Source organism: Pagrus major, chromosome 8 (genome assembly GCF_040436345.1).
Source record: "Pagrus major chromosome 8, Pma_NU_1.0".
NCBI classification, from domain to species: domain Eukaryota; kingdom Metazoa; phylum Chordata; class Actinopteri; order Spariformes; family Sparidae; genus Pagrus; species Pagrus major.
In genome coordinates, this window is record NC_133222.1 from 5481049 (window position 1) to 5497606 (window position 16558).

At 41.1% G+C, this 16558-nt stretch overlaps 1 protein-coding gene across 1 annotated transcript in view; it reads right to left on the reverse strand.

The window, feature by feature from the left end:
- Nucleotides 1–16558, reverse strand: part of pdhx (pyruvate dehydrogenase complex component X) — a 32249-nt gene that overhangs the window by 9076 nt on the left and 6615 nt on the right. Inside the window, exons 3-7 of the mRNA XM_073472820.1 lie at nt 16188–16288; nt 9450–9658; nt 7434–7532; nt 1743–1908; nt 522–669 (exon numbers count right to left, since the gene is read on the reverse strand). Coding sequence (XP_073328921.1) covers nt 522–669; nt 1743–1908; nt 7434–7532; nt 9450–9658; nt 16188–16288 — 723 coding nt within the window. The remainder of the gene's footprint in view (nt 1–521; nt 670–1742; nt 1909–7433; nt 7533–9449; nt 9659–16187; nt 16289–16558) is intronic.

The following is a 16558-nucleotide window of genomic DNA, read 5'->3' on the forward strand; positions in this document are numbered from 1 at the left end:
TGTCAAAAGTGAGCAATTATAGATTAGAGTTCTATGAGTATGACAAACTCTGCCTGTATTATCAAGATATGATCAGTCTTGTGTTGTAAAGTGTGGTGTGAAGAAATAGCAGATCTGATCAGTGTCGGACATGGATGTGTCCGAGATACCATAACGAATAATTATGATTCACTCATTTATACCCACTTCATACCCAATGAACTCTCATACACCCACAACACGATGGGTTATTCTTAGACACGAGGAAAAACTACACACATCGGTTTCTCCTTATCACAGAACGAAATCTGTGTGAGGTGTGTGTGCAAGTTGGTTTGAACATGACGTACATGACTACCCTGACTGAGAGGACATGTAACATGACTGTCCTCTTTGTCAAGCGAGCAGTCATGTGAAAACCTTGAAATCTGCATCTTCATGGAAAAGTTTCCTTCTAAATGTTACTGTCAGACTGAAGGACATGATACCAACATGTGCGTGTAAAGAATAGCCTCATCTCCCTCAGCGTTTCCTGTTTTTACCTTGGGCCAAGTCTTTGCGGAGGTGCATGATGGCAGCCATGTCACAGTCGACCGAGGCGTACGCGTGGGGGATGGTGGTCTTCGATTGCGTTAGCCTTTGAGCAATAACGCGGCGGACGTTTGAGGCCGGGATCTCTGTGAAAGTGCCCTGAGGAGGACGAGTGGGAAGGAGAGGTTAATAATTGAATGAGGAGGAAAAAAGGCAATTTTAGAGAGACAACAGGGAAAGACAGGGAGACAAGAAGAGTGATAGTCATATCTCAGCTGCCATCAATCACTCAATAAATGCAGGGCGTTAACAATGTGAAGACGCTATTGACAAGCTTGTTACAATGAGTTAATGATTGGTTAGGACAAAACAAAAATGTCAGCATCTGGTTATTTATAGACCCAGTTGTTGACATCAATAGGTCATAATTTACAACATAAATACTCATGTAGACCAAAATATCATACGGTGAAAAGAAGGGGGGAAATATCAAGAAGTATTTGGAAATACAGATATAATTTGACTGATGGTAATCTTTCACAGGCATACTAAAAGAAACTCTTTCAACTTTCCTGTTAAACTTATCTGTGCTATGTGGTAGTTTCATCCATCTTGATAAGAAAAACAAGTTAACAAGATGGTTAGAATATGCCGATACCCCGACTGTGTGGGGGTGTTTCATATCCTCGCCCGAGTCGAGGGTCTAAGGACAGAGGATGTCGCTTGCTGTGCAGATTGTAAAGCCCACTGAGGCAATATGATTGTGATTTTGGACTGTATAAATAAAATGTATCTGATTTGTTTTATTCCGTCCCCAAAACCGACATGGTCCACATTACTCGTGTGACCGTGACTCTAACCCTAACCCTAACCTAACCCAGTCACATCTTAAGCTAGCTAATGTCAGCAAAACTGAGCCATATAATGGTCAGGTTACATCAAGAGGAGTTGGCCTGTTAGTCAGCCAGCTCTGCTTCCTCCTTATTTCTGTGGTAACATTAAGAAGATTTGGACAGATAGTTTGGCTGCTGACATATTTTTAAGATGACAGAAAAGATCAGGGCTGCTTTTGCTCAATACTCAAGATGATCATTTGTCCATCCCATCAGGGCTTTGACACAAGCCAAATGCTTGAAGATGGGTGGTTGTTAAGCTTCTGTGTATTAGCTCTTCCACATTAAAGAGGGTATGGTGTGTAAGTGTGTGTGATAAATAGTGTGAGGAGTGCTCACCGGTGCTCCTGGTTTCCCTGGTATAGAAAGAGGAGGTATGTTGGGCCTGCTGCCTGGGGGTGGAGGGGCAGTTGCCGGGGTGGGGACAGGACTCGGGGGAGCCGGAGCAGCCATGGCTGGGGCAGCTTTGGGAGCAGGAGACATCTTCAGGAGATTCAACGCATCTCTGTTAAAGTAAAATCAAACAAACAAAACAATCATTTTTACATTTCTGTCTGATAAAATATAACAACACAAACTTCATATGATTACTGGACACCGGCTTCACTCTCGATCTCTATTCTTGGCACACTTTACACACTTTTTCATCGCAGAGTAAACAGGGTTCACTACAGAGATAAACTTTTACTTTTAAATAGGCCACTTGGGTTTTTCCATTATGGAGACAGAGTGGGAGAATGAGTAATATGGTCAGAGATAAAGGTGGGATAAAGGACAACCAATAAGGCACCGCAACCAGACATGACTCAAAACCAAACAACAAAATCTCAAACATACGCAACGTGTCATAACCCAGATGTAATATTGTAGTGAAGCACAAACATTTATATGGCAACAAAGCTGTTCCCAGCTTCTTCTGAAATATTTTGCAAACTGCACTCTTTTGTTTTGTCTCTATTTAATTTGGGTGCGTCTTTGTTGAATTGCACTAGTAAACTGTGATTCACAGCATGACCCTGTCAAACAGATGAACTATGCTATTACAAGTTGCTGGAAAACTTTTTTTCTTTTCATCATGTTTTTCTTCATTTTCGGTATTTATTCATGATGGCCTGATTTTTCTCTACTGTGAAAAACTGAATCATGAAAAGTGCTGTCATTTCTTCATTTTGCTTTGACTATTATGAATTAAATTACAAGCGTATGCAACAACACTGGCACAGCTTATGCCAGTACGATAATGCATTATTCACCCATATGCTCCCGCTTGGAAAGCTTATAAGCAGCGCTCGGCTAGTTTTGTCTGGTTTGTATTTGTGTCAGACGTGTGGAGAGAGGTAACTTCAGGTTATCCTTTAGTGGATGGGCGTCATGAGAATCGTTTGCTAGTCATAAACAAACCCCATAAGGGTAAGGCCAGGCAGGATCAGATGTCAGCTGCAGCAAGGGACAAGCTTATTCAAAATGCTGGCTTCATCATCCTTCCCTACTTTTCATACAGCATCATTTTCCTAAGGCACTATAAAAAAATAGCACAGACTAATTAATTTTTGGTACAGACACCTAATGTTGTGCTGCACGGTTAAAAGATTTACATCTCTGATGATTGTGAATTCCCCACTCATCCCACGGCTTACTCTAATGCCAGTTAGATATGACATTTCTCTGTATGAGGTCTTTTCTTGTGCTACTTTCCACATGCAGAATACTTCATGTACATCATTTTGCTGCTGTTTTTACAGAGATAGTAAAAAAAATAAGACTGCTGTTTGCTCTGCTTCTTTGCTCTGCGATTGATAGACAGGAAAAAAAAGAAATGTAAAGAAAGAGGGAATCACAATTTAATGAAAGATCTGTCCTGGATTTTTATTTTCTACCCATTCATTTTGGTCTTAGCAGCAAAAGAGGTGGGAGGGGCAGGTATCAGGTGCGCCTGCTTCGAGCTCTCTGGTTCCACCTCAGTGCACTGGGTTCCACCTACCCACACACATCCAGTCTTTTGTCTGGACCAGCTGCCTCTGACCTCACCATGTAGCGGGAACAGTCTGGGCCCCACAGCTATTTTCTCCTCGTCCCTCTCCGGGCTTCATCCTTTTATTTATTCTTGCACACTAGCTACCCCCACCCACTCCCCTTCTCTCACTGATGGAAGTATTTGTTTGTGGAGGCAACTTGGAAATCCCCCAACTAACCTGAGCGGACCACATAGACGGTTTTATACCACATGGAAAAATTTGAATGCTTTTAAAAAAGAGGATGGAGTGCATAATTTAACAAAAAGATGATGCAAATGAGATTTAATGATGAGAGTAAGAAAGAAGGTAAAAAGGAAAAGGATCCAAAATGCTTAGCTGTGCCTGATAATGTGTTAGGTATATCCCATATAAATTCAACAGGAAGTCAAGTCAACAGCAGCCCACGGTGGCCACTTGGCGATGATGCCATAGAGACCTTTTGTGTAGCTGGATGGCATGTGCTATTCACACTGACCATTTACACCCCTACTGACAACCAAAGCAAAGGAGCCTGTGAAAGACTGGGAGAGGGTGAGTAGAATATTAAAAAGGGTCTGAGGCAGCTCTCACATGCACCTCAGCACACACACACACACACAGACACACACACCCACACATAAAATGAGCTCGAAATGTACACACATGAGCAAACTTTGTCTTCTACTGCCACCTAGGACAGGCAAAGATGGGAAGAACAAAGGGATTGATGTATTGGATGCCTTTATCATCCACACTTGAACAACCCATCATGGCTGAAATTGAGTCCAATATAAATGAGGAGTGTGCTCTGGTCTGACTGATGATGTTGACTTTAATAGTAACATCATGTATACACATACAGCACATTTGAGCTGTGGTAACAAGAAAAAAAAGGACAAAGAAAGAAAAATGGGCCCAAATCACCATTTCACCCTTCAGGAAGTCAGCATAAACAGCAGTTTCACAGGCTAAGTGTTGCAGAAAGGAGATGTGCCTTGACACTATGATAATATGGCTGACTTTGACATGCCAATATTCTTTCAAACAGTCCTTTAATTTAAAAACACAGCCTTGGGTATAATTGTGTTTCACCTCTAACTTACCGTGTGTATGGTTTTTTACATACTGTAGGTTCTATGTGTATTCTGATTATGTATTATAACTTTGGCTAAAGCGCAGCTCTTGTACTGAACATGCCAGGAAGCCAGGGATCAAGATAACCTCTCTTGGTCAATGAATACCTTTGTTGGTCAAGGTCAAACATGTCCTTAAAACTCTTCTGTTGGGCCAGCCCCTACTGCAATTCAACCCTTTTTTGAGAGTTTTGCCATTTTCCAATGCTGACCTTCTATGCAGCATGAAGCAAAAAGATAAATGATGATTATGTCATAATTCATATCGCACTTTGATATTCAGCTACTGAATAATTACATTAAAGATAGACTTAGTTCAAACTAACAAGCACAGCAAAAACAGCTGCTTGTAGACAATAGTTACCCTTACTACTGACTACATGACGCAGACAGCTTAAATGGGCTTCCTTGTTAAAGTTTCAAACTGTGTGTCCTGCTTATCTCATTTAATAATTCATGCTTATTAAGGGAACTTATAAAGATAAAATAAAATTGGTTCAGACTAATCAAAGAATAGATTGATATACATCATGCATTTTAAGGTTCATTATTTCCACATAAATGGAAGCGTTCTCCTTGCATTTACAAGGGCTATAGAAAACTACAAACACACACTAGTGGTACGGCTCACGGGGAGGTTAAACTCATTGAAACATGTACCTGTTACTGTGTTAGTCTCGCCTCTTGGCTAACTTTCTATTTATTACACTGATGAAAGGGAGAGAAAAAACAGTAATAGAAATGTGTTTCTTTGTACCAAATCTGTATTTAAACCTTGCTATGCGTTATGTAACATGCCATGATCTCATCGCTGGGTTGCGTGACCTCTGTTATTCATGCCCACTATAGAGGGGCCTCACTAGAGCAGAGGGTGGAATGGGAGGGGTACCTTTCCCTGGTTTCAGTCTTATCTGATGTACCAAAGGACAAAGGAGCGGAGATCGGGTCTTTAATGCCCTCTCTTGAAGGAGCTAAGCCTATATGAAACTATTCTTTCCAAGGAGATTTGGTTTCCAACAAGAACACAACACACTTCAGCAATAGCCTTTATACCAAGGCTCAACTATACTGTGGTATAAAAATGAATACATGTGAAAAATCTAAAGACACTGGCTAAAAGGAGAAGACTAAACACCACACCAATTTAAAAATGCCATCAATTGACTACTAAATAGACCCTTAAGCTTTGGCTAACAACACACTAGATCACAGACAGCTAACTCATAACTTATTGTACTTCTATGGATGAGTCATTGGTTAAACTTTAAGGGAAGTTTAATTTTTGCAATCACATTTGAAACTGATGTAATCACAACCTAAAAGACACTGTTTCTCCCAACGGAAAAGCCACACAGACACACAAAAATACACCTTTCAATCCCAGGCTAGATGGAGCCTTAAAAGTAAGGCTTTGTGTGGTTCTTTTTGTCTGCGTCTTGGCCAGCAAACTATTTGGAACAACACATCATTTAATTAAAGCAGACCTCTCAGCATGGATAGTGTTTTTTTTTTTTTCTTAAATCGATTTGTATCCAGAGTCTTTCACTTCCTCCAGCACCTTCCTCTGCTTAGTTTCAGCATCAACCCTCCTTCCCGAAGACTTTCTGAGCTAATTAGCTTGCCAATGTGTCAGTAAGTGAATCATTATCATGCCAAATCAAATCACTGCGATGTAATTAAAACTGCATTACTAATTAAACAATTTAAACTTCAAAACCTAGAAAACATGTTGACACCCACACAGCACAGAGAATGCTCGTGTTCATTAACCTTGACGACTTATTACAGCTTAATACCAAAGGAATGAGAGGCACACAAATCAGAAACTTATACAGAAGTCGTTCCTTCTTGTTATTTAGGAAAATTGGTGTCTTTGATTTTTTGATTTGTCATTTTCCGTTGGCAGCAGGTAGTGCATTACTGGCACCGGACTTCTGAGAAAAAAACACTATTGTAAATTTGTTAAATAATGCTGCAAATGAGACAAGGTTTCTCAACGGTAAAAAGACCTGTTATAGAGATGGAAAAGATGGGTGTGTGTAAATATATAACTCATAAATTTAAATTAGCCTTTTTGAGTTATTATTCTTTACAATGCTTGGATTATGAAGCTTTATATAGTTATCTTCCACTGTCTAAGACATACATCCCCTGAACATATGGCCTGCGTTTCTATGGGCACCAGTGAGTCTCGGAGACTGGGTTGCTATGGCAACCTAAGTTACTTAATGAGATTCCCCAGCAGGGTGTTAGGTGGGTAACGAGAGCATTCAATCAGGTCCCTACTGACGGCAGGCGGCCATTAGAGCTGTGAGTGAGTGACTGAGTGAGTGTGTGTGTGTGTGTGTGTGTGTGTGAGTTCACAGGTCTCTGTAGTGTAAATTCACCACATAACTGGAATCACCATATTTTTCACTTATTTAGTATTGTCTTATTCACACTGCCTACACAGTGTCTATAACCTGCCCTGAGCGGTTTGACATCTCTCTCCTTCAGAGATACTGCAGTGTTACAGTGGCCACAAGGGGACCCGTCCAATCTGAGCCCGTAAGGCTGGTACAATGCTAAACAAGCCCCTACACTAACACATCACTTCCTGTGTAAACAAAGGAAATAAATCGTGGCTTAATGTGAGACTTGTGTCTTTGTAAATAAATGTATCATCCCACGACCCTGTATCATTAAAAAAAAAATTAAAATTGTCAAATTATTTCCATCCCGAATAACCAATTAGTTCTGCTTATGCTTGTCATAACCTCATACTGGGCCCAAAGACATTGTTTTCTGCATGCTTGTTATGTAAGCATGAGGGTTCTGTATCGTGCATGCTTGTATTAAGTAGAGTACACCTCACATGGAGTATATAAGGGGTTTCTACAGCTAACCCATTCATCCATACTCACTCCTTGGTGATAAGTCCTCTTGGTCCAGTGGCTGTGGCCAATTCTGGGTCTAAACCATGGGTGTCCAGTATGTGTCTTGCGGCTGGACTCAGACGTAACCTGGACAAGGGTAAGAGACACACAATTTCACAATAGTTTTAGGTCAAATGTTATGCTATTGCTTTAAAAGCCAAACAAAAAACTTGATGGTTTTAATAACAGAAATGACTAAATTCAATCTTTTCTGAATTCCTAGAGAGACGAATTCTCAATGAACCAAAACCTGGTCTAGCTAAAGGTTATTAAGAGCATTTCAGTCTGGCTTTAGGATATCATAGGATGCTGTAACAACGAATGGTAAATAGGGGTGTCACGCTTCTCAAAATCCATGATTTTATACGCATATAACAGCAGCTTGACTTTATTTCTTTCAGGAAAAGTGTCTGAAAGTACACCGGTGCACAGACCACTGGTTAGCTAGCTTTGTGGTCTAAGAGGTTTTTTTTGGCAATACTGCCTTTGAACTCAATTATCGAAACTGAAAGCTTATTTACATCAATATTAGATTTAGTATAAAAATCGCAACACCCCTAATGGACCTATTGTGTAGCTCAGATACCATTTTTTTCTCAGTTTAAGTTCTACTTGGCCTGACTGCCTTAATATAGCCCATTCCTGGCGCTATCACCGAATAATTACACCTTCTGCACAACACGTCCACGTTTCATCTTTCACCCCTGTCGAGCTGATGTAGCAAAGGTGCAAATCTGAATATGTGGACGGGTTCAGCAGAAAATGTTTGCATAACAAATAAGCCGTGTTTGGTCTCTGGCAGCTCTCGTGTTTTCCCCAAGTGTATTTATTGTGTAAACAGGGGCAGGTAGGATCTCACACATTGTGGAATGCTAACAGAAAAATGGTCTTATTCAGGGTCTTAGATGGTGGCAGAGGCTGCAAAACCTGACATCAGCAGTATGGCTGTATACTGACCAAAAAGGGATTAGTTTCATCCTTCCTGTAACTTTATGCTATTGGACTTTGTTATCCAACTATGCCAGACTTATTATTTGGCTTTGCTATCAGGATGGTCAAGGAGAGAACTGGCTGTCCATACATAATATCTACACAACAACCAACACAAAACACACATCATAATATATCTGACCAGTTTTGAAATGCCTACAGCTGTTTTCACTTATCCCAAAGTAATATGTTACAGGTTTTGCTCTGTAAACTGTAAAGAGCCATTTATAGCAAACAAACTCCTTTAGAAGAGTAATTTAGCAACATTGTTTTATATATCATCATCTGTTATCTAGCATGGCCTGATGTTAGCGCTAAAACTGCACTACACACTAGTATTAGCTAATTTGGAAATCACATGGTTTAACAACATCATGACAATGAACTGAATCCCATTGTGTGTACTTTAAGCTTGACAAATAAACAAAATCAAGCTTAGTCAGGGGCAAAATGATCAGTTTTGGGGCTGAAACAGCATATAAATCAAAATACTGTTAAGATGGCTAAATTGTATGTTTGGATGTCGACAACCACTGTGGCCCAGAAGACGTGACCCTCAATTAAGGCAACATTAGGCCAGGAGTTGAGTGGAGAGCACATATAAAGCCACCGTAACCTCACCCAGTTAGTTGACTACTGTTCTGATGCCTTGAGTTTGGCATTAAAGTTACGGCTATCTTGTTTTTTTGGAGCCAGTTGTGACCGTATTTAAACGACAGGGTGGATCTGAGGAGGATGTCCTGACTAGATCTACGAACCCAAGGACACGCCGAACGCATATCCGGATTTATCGTCTATTTTACTTTAAATGGGAACTTAATTTACAAACCGAGCATCATGCTGTGTTGAAAATGATTTGAAACTAGTGATTGAGACCTAAAACTCATTGGGAAACCGTTTACAGACGTAATAAATCAGCTGAGAGGAATGGCCAGCAAATCCACTGTCATCTGATTAATCTTTACAGTAGACAGGTATGATTTCAGCTGATAAAAGTTGGAGGGCTGCACTCACGGTCCTGATGTGGCTGGTTTCGGTGGAGGAGGTGGAGAGGGAGCAGCCGGGGGCACGACCGGGGCAGCGGCTGCCTGCGTAGCAGGTGGAGCTGCAGATGGAGCTGGAGCCTCTGGAGGGGGGATCTCAACCTGCTTCCAGTCCTGCCCTTCCTCCACCATGAGGGCAATGAGAGTGCCTAGGCGCACATTGCGACTGCCCTCCTCCATCTGTAAAGAGGATGAGAGAGGTACTTACACAGTAAGAGGAGAACATTAGTGAAACTGGTTCAGACAGAGCATAAGTACACCTGAGAGTGCTACTGTAGAATAAAGGTGAAGGTCTCTTGTTGTACGATTTTGAAGAAAAGAATAAAAAACTAGATGAGGGAAAAGTGATAATGAAGTTAATCAGTTAGCCAGTGGGTATTGAACAGATAAATATTTTGACAGCTGTTAACAGGGGGACCTGCCGTGTCATTCCCATCACTTTACATCATTCCATGTTCTCCCTTTGTTAACTTGAAAAGTTATACCAAAAACCTGACTGTTCTTGGAGTGTAATGGATGCATTTTCATGCTGTCAACTATTGATTGAGTATCTTGTTACAACGTAATCCAAATCCACTGGAAGCATTTTGCTACTCTCCCCAAGCTGTCCAAGGTGTTGTTCCTCAATCAATATTGATCAGCCTAAATGAAAGGCCAGGCACAATACACAGGGCTGGGCTGCTGCAATTCATCTCTTTTCAAAAGGTATCCACTTAGTGAGCGGCATCTTAAAAGGTGTAGCTCGATGCAAGGAGTTCCTCCTTTCTATCTTCTTCTCTTGCGGGGAAAATGACAAAAAGACAAAAGACCCCGCAGTTGTGCTGGTGTATTCAGTCAACCAACATCACCACCGACCAGCCTACAGATGATAACACGCGTTTTTCTAACAACTTACAAAATGAAAGAAAGCTGCAATTTCACAATAAAATGATGCAAATGGAAAACACCATTATTTAATCTGATAATCAACAAACTCCACCCCCACCTCCTCCCTCTCGCAGGCTTGCAAAATCAAAAGCAAGCACGCCAATGATCATATCCACCTAACTGGAAAGAACAGCAGACTATATGAACACCTGCGCTCACTGGTAGAAAGAGCTGCACTCTCATGCTTATTCTGAGCTCATTTAGTTCAGTGTAGACCTAATCGTCCCGCAGCAACGTTATGAAGGCAAAGACGAAGATGAACTTGCAAATCAACTTGCAGGTCGAGCCGGTAAGTAGCACTGCAATGCAAAATATTGTTTCATTTGGGGAATTTAGAAACAATAAAATAACTACTTCCTGCAGAGCACTCATATTAAACCATATATACACCTATACCTAGGTAGAACAAACTGGTCGATACAACAAGACAACGCCTGAGGTTTTCAAACACACTACTGACAAAACGCTTGGAGAAAGTATAAACCTTGAACAACAGGTCGGATGTGTGATTAACACAGATCTGCCGTGGGAGGTGATGGATGAGGGTTGAGCATACGGGCCTCTCAGGGAAATCTGTACTCCTGTAAATTTCCACAGAGATCCCTCTATTCAGTCCCAAAGGCATTCTTCCACATGGCAGAGACCAGAGATGCAATATGTTTCGAACAATGCCTGTGGTATCGTGACATCGTGTGTTACGTGATATGTTGTCAGACGGCAATCAAGATATCTGTGTTTAACAGAAGAGGAAAACACATCCCTAAAGAGATCAGATGACTAAAAGATGGGATGCATAATGTACTACATGTATTACTTGCAGGATGAAGTGCATACACATACAAACACACACACACACACACACACGCCCCCCTCACAGACACAAACACACACCAGCATGCGCTCGTGTCATTATTCAACAGCAATGAAATGGCAAAAACATCTAACTACCAGAAGGCAGAGACAGTTCCAGTGTATAGATAATACTCTTAGGAGAATGTATGACCACGCAGGTGCCATTTTATCAACATACAGTAGTATATTAACAATTAACACATTACATTATACAGACTATAACTGGACAACCCACCTATATAGATTTGCACCCATCCAAAAATGCTGTGTGCACAATTTGTTTGTAAAATCTGTGAGGGAATACATGTGAAGAAGTACAGAGTGAGCGGCAGCATATAGAATGGAGCAGTCACAAGTTAGCTAATGAATTTAATGCTGTTATGCAGCTGACTCCATAAGCTCACACCACAACCAGCACATTTAAAAAATAAAAATCTCAACCAGTGGGAAAAGCTGTCAAATATTTATCCTACCCCTTTTGTAGTCAGTGTAAAGTTAGAGCGCCTGATTGGATGTAGGTAAATCTTTCTTTAGCATTTCATGTTTCAAACAAATCAGAGTTACAGTTCGCTTTACTGACGTGTGTAGGTTGAGTAATAAAAGAAAACTCTTCCCAAAAAGTGCCCGCCAGGCAAGTGCATCTCTCACAAAAGTGGAAGTTCTGACAACACACAGTATGACCGTGAGTACTTTCATCTTGAGACTCGCCACTTCAGAGTTAGTCACACAACAACACAACACTGCTACCATAGCAATTGGGTGGATTCTCACTGTAAAATCACATATTCTGTGTACAGTATGCATGGTTGGCAGTTGCATAAACAGGTGCTGAGGGAACTATAGCGGTGTGGGGCTCAACACTGCCATCAAATGGTTATAGAACACATTGAAACCTATGGGAAGTATAGATGACCCCCCCAGTTTTTCAAATGATTCGTGGATTTGAAGAATCATTACACCTCTACTCTAGACATGAGTACAGAAAGACTGTGACGGTTAATGTATATTATATTTCAACATGCTCACATGATGATGGGATTTTACTACTAGCTTTTTCAGCAGCACCTCTTTCCAAAAAACTGAACACAAGCACAGGGAATATTTGAACCAATTCATTTTCAATTGAACCATTTTTGTTTTCAGCACTGACGGCTACGCTATTGTCAAACTATGGCATCTGGATTTGTAAAGATCAGTTTTATACCCCATGACAACTCTCATTTACATTTTCCAACTTCTTTCAGAAGATAGGGGTATTATACAACAGCAGCTTCACTTTATCACAGAGGCTTTTTTCAGGTTAGGTTTAGGCAAGTTCAAATAATATTCACTAGAACTAAAGATTACAGAGTTCACGGGGGATTCAACAGTGAACAACAAAAGATAGAAATTCTGTTTGTTTCAAAAGTTCTGTTTCTCAAATCTGTCCCGAGTAAAGCCTCAAACAAAATGAAATGAATCTCTGAAAAAGAAAATAAACCCAACATCTACAGTTGACACTGGTACAAGTTGGTTGATTGTATTCGTGCACACAGGACAGGTGTCTGGAGGTGCAGCTGCTGGCTACTGGTAAGTTACCTGTACTGTATCATCTTTGAAGTGCTTTTTTTCCCCCCTTCAGACAGGAGCAAGTAAGCAGTGGTGGAGAGGAAAAACACTGGGGGAATCACCGACCCTGCTTCCGACTTTGACTGAAATTGAAAGCTCAAATCGATCGATTCTTCGATCGAGTCTGAAGTGGCACAACATAAACACTTAGACTATGCCAAACTTCATCTTGTCATGAATGGATGACAACCTTTGAATGAAATAATTGGAGAATGTGTGATCCCTGATCTTCAGGTCGGGTCCTCGCAGCCATCCATTCTGCTGTATGAAACTGGACTCACGACTGTGAAGAATGACAGTCTGCTTGCCCGATCCAGTTTTATCTAAAGCAACATTCTCGCTGTGAAAAGTCTAACAGATCACAGACAGGGCTCTTAAGGGACATCTCCAGAGCCCATCAGCATGGCTAATGATATTACAAAGCCTAGACTAGACCATTTATGGGGGTTTAACCTACTTATCGCCAAACTGTTATCATACAGCCTTATAAGCCCCCTGACAATCTTAGCCTCAACAGTTTAAAACATCCTTAGCAACAGAAAATTTGTCACTTTTCTAAAAAAGGAGGTCAGTTGTTCTGGTGGCATCAGATTGTATTGTATAGTGTAGAGCTGGAGGCACATATAGGGCTAAGCACAGATCAACCTCTCATTATGTAGTGTGTGAGCAGGTTTGTTTGTACAAGAAAGACAGAGTTTACCTTAAAATGCATACAAACAGAGAAAAAGAAAAAGATCTTGTTCAGGGAGATAGTCAAGACTTGCCTCTGATCAATAGAGCATGACAGATGTAGCACAAAGAAGACTGCAGCCAGATCCTTTGTCTCTGCAATAACAATGTGACAGTACAATGTAATCTCATACATAAAAACACAAAGACGAGATTCAAGCTGCAACTCCCGAGTCGACTCTTTCCTTCTGAGCATCGTGTTAGTTTAGCTCCAACAATATAACTGCCACATTCTGGGTTTAGCCTGTCAGGGAACCTTTCTCACAGGTCACTTTCCTTTTTCAAACCCATATTTTCTGTTGCTCTCCACTCACTCTTCTCTCTGAAGGCTAGATGCCATGAAAAATAAAGTGTCTCCTTAATCCCAACCACTTCTGCCCCAATGCACTGCTGGTCTTTCTTGAAGGAAAATACAGTTTAAACTACAACAGTTCAGCCTTTTGGACACATGCCTACAGGCTATGTTCTCTCATTTTGAAATGGTTTGATAAGAAACTCTGGAGCAAACAAAATACACAGAGACTTTTCACTCATTTTGACCAGAGATTACATGGTTAGAGAGTGATTTATACCAACAATTGATAAATTGATCCCTTGGATGACAGTTTGTGGAGATGAAGGGGGGAAAGGGAAAGGGAATGATATATGGGAAACTGACAGAATGGGCTGGATATCTTCATCAATTTTTCATCTATTTATACATCTATCTATCATTCCCTTCTGCCATGTTCTTCCTTTAGCAATCACAAACTCGTCCACATTCAGCTACCATCTGATGCACCTGCTGTATCAATCAATTTTTTGACCTGTATTCTCCGTTTCAAGCTCAGCAGAATTTATCTTTACATGCATCTGAACACAGAGCAGCTATGTGCACCTTCAGTATGTATCTGCAAACAGGCGTGTCACTTCCTACAGGATATGATTGATTGTACCCGGGGCAGATTTTCAGATTGAAGCCCTTGGGTCAGGGTAGAGCAATACAGTAAGAGTATGATGAGGTACAGTAATCTGTGTTTGTGGCACTGGTGCTGCAGCTTCTACCCCCCCAAACCTCCTCATCCCTGTTCTCTCACCTCCCCAAGAGCTGTGGCTGGAAATTGGTATAGGGGCCAAAGCAGTACTTGACCCTCATAAATAACCCCTGTGGAGCGCGGAGTCCCACGTCTGCTGCTGCCTGTCCAGCCATTTGGCCACAGGCAGGCAATTATAGTAGCCTCTAAATTAGAAACCTACTGGGCTCTTGGAGAGCCACAATTACACCACTAAGCGTAAATGCACTCTGACCCAGACAAAGTGGATGCCACATTGGCCATGCCATGAGAGGGGAGTGTACGAATCTCTGAAATATTGCCACTAGCTGCTGTTTTTCTTATTAACTATACACACACTGTCTATAACAGAGAGAAAGAGAGGGAGAGCTCGGGGGCTTATCTAATGCAGACCATCTTTCTCTGCCAGCTTCAGCTCTAAAGCCCCTACCCCCAATTCTTGGGTGGTTGCTATGGAAACTACCTCATCCCCACTGTGGAAGACAAGGATGGAGTAAGGGAATGTGGAAGGATGGAAGCAAATGAAAAATAGATGTAAGGCCATGGTTCATAATTGACAATCACCCCTCTGATAATTAATTGATTCATTTTGTCATTTCTGTTTGTTAGCATGTGCGTGTCAGAAAAAGAGGGTGTGTTGTCCATGAACAATGTATCTGTGTGCTCATTTGTGATGGGAATTCGCTGGTGCGGACTGGCTGTGTATTTTTGTTGTTGTTGTTGTTGTTGTTGTTGTTGTTATGGTCGCACAAACAGACACATCATTTAATTAAAGTCCCTGCTTCACTCAGCTTCACCGGAACGTGAGCATGTCCAAAATTACACGGCCAGGGAACATGTTGTTTCGTAGATAATGCGCTCTCTGTGACACTGAGCGAGGGAACAAACATAGCGAAACCTCACAGTCAGCTCTCAGTTTTTAAAAATAGGGAAGCTAAAAAAGTGAACTTAAATCTTGCTTAAACTACGAGGAAATACCATCACCATTCCCTCCCACTCCACATATGTATTCAGAAGAAGATTAAACAACTTAATCTTTCTGTTGTGGGGGACGAACATGTGGTGGAAAAATGATGAAAGACAAGTGATCGCTCCGTCTTTGGCAGCCTATTAAAAATTCAAACGACAAACAGCACAGTGGGGGGGGGTGGAGGGAGAAATATTTGTCACTGAAGACGCCTCGCCAACACTTTGCTGTCACTGTGTAGGAAGAGCAGATTTAACAAGCGTAGCCAATTAGCACCAGCAATGAAGAATCATTAATTAAAAATAAATATCACCAGGACTTTATTCTATGCGAATAGAAACTCATCTCAAATTCACAGTTGCTGACTTTACATCATTTAAGGCCATTGTAACAGAAATCCTGGCGCTGACACACACTTACATACACATCATTTAAAAACTCTGCCAACACACCACTTTCACAGGAAGTGCACCAAAACCACACTCAGGCTACACCTGTTATTTGCAGATCCCTTATGGAATCAGCTCCTGCAGAAGATGTATATGTTTGTTTAGATGTGTTTGTGCCCACTCACCAATATCTTTGCCATAACACCATCGTCATTAGATTCCATGATAACAACAGCCTTGTCAGTCTCAATCTCACAAAGGGCATCGCCTGCTGCCACCGCCTCACCTGTGAAAGTAAAGAAACACGTCAGAGAACTTTAAATAGAACACAAGCTTTCATTTGACATTTAAAGCCTGTAATTCCCAAACAATCTTTTCATTACAAGGGGTTTCTGACCTTAGTTATAATGCAAATGAATCATCTCAGCTGTGATTGGAAATGCATGAATCATTTGCAGCATGTACAAAAAAAAACACTGCTCCTTCACTGGGCCTCTGTGCATGCTGAGAACAAATTGGTTGCCATAAAAATGAAAGAATTTCATTGAAGGTACAA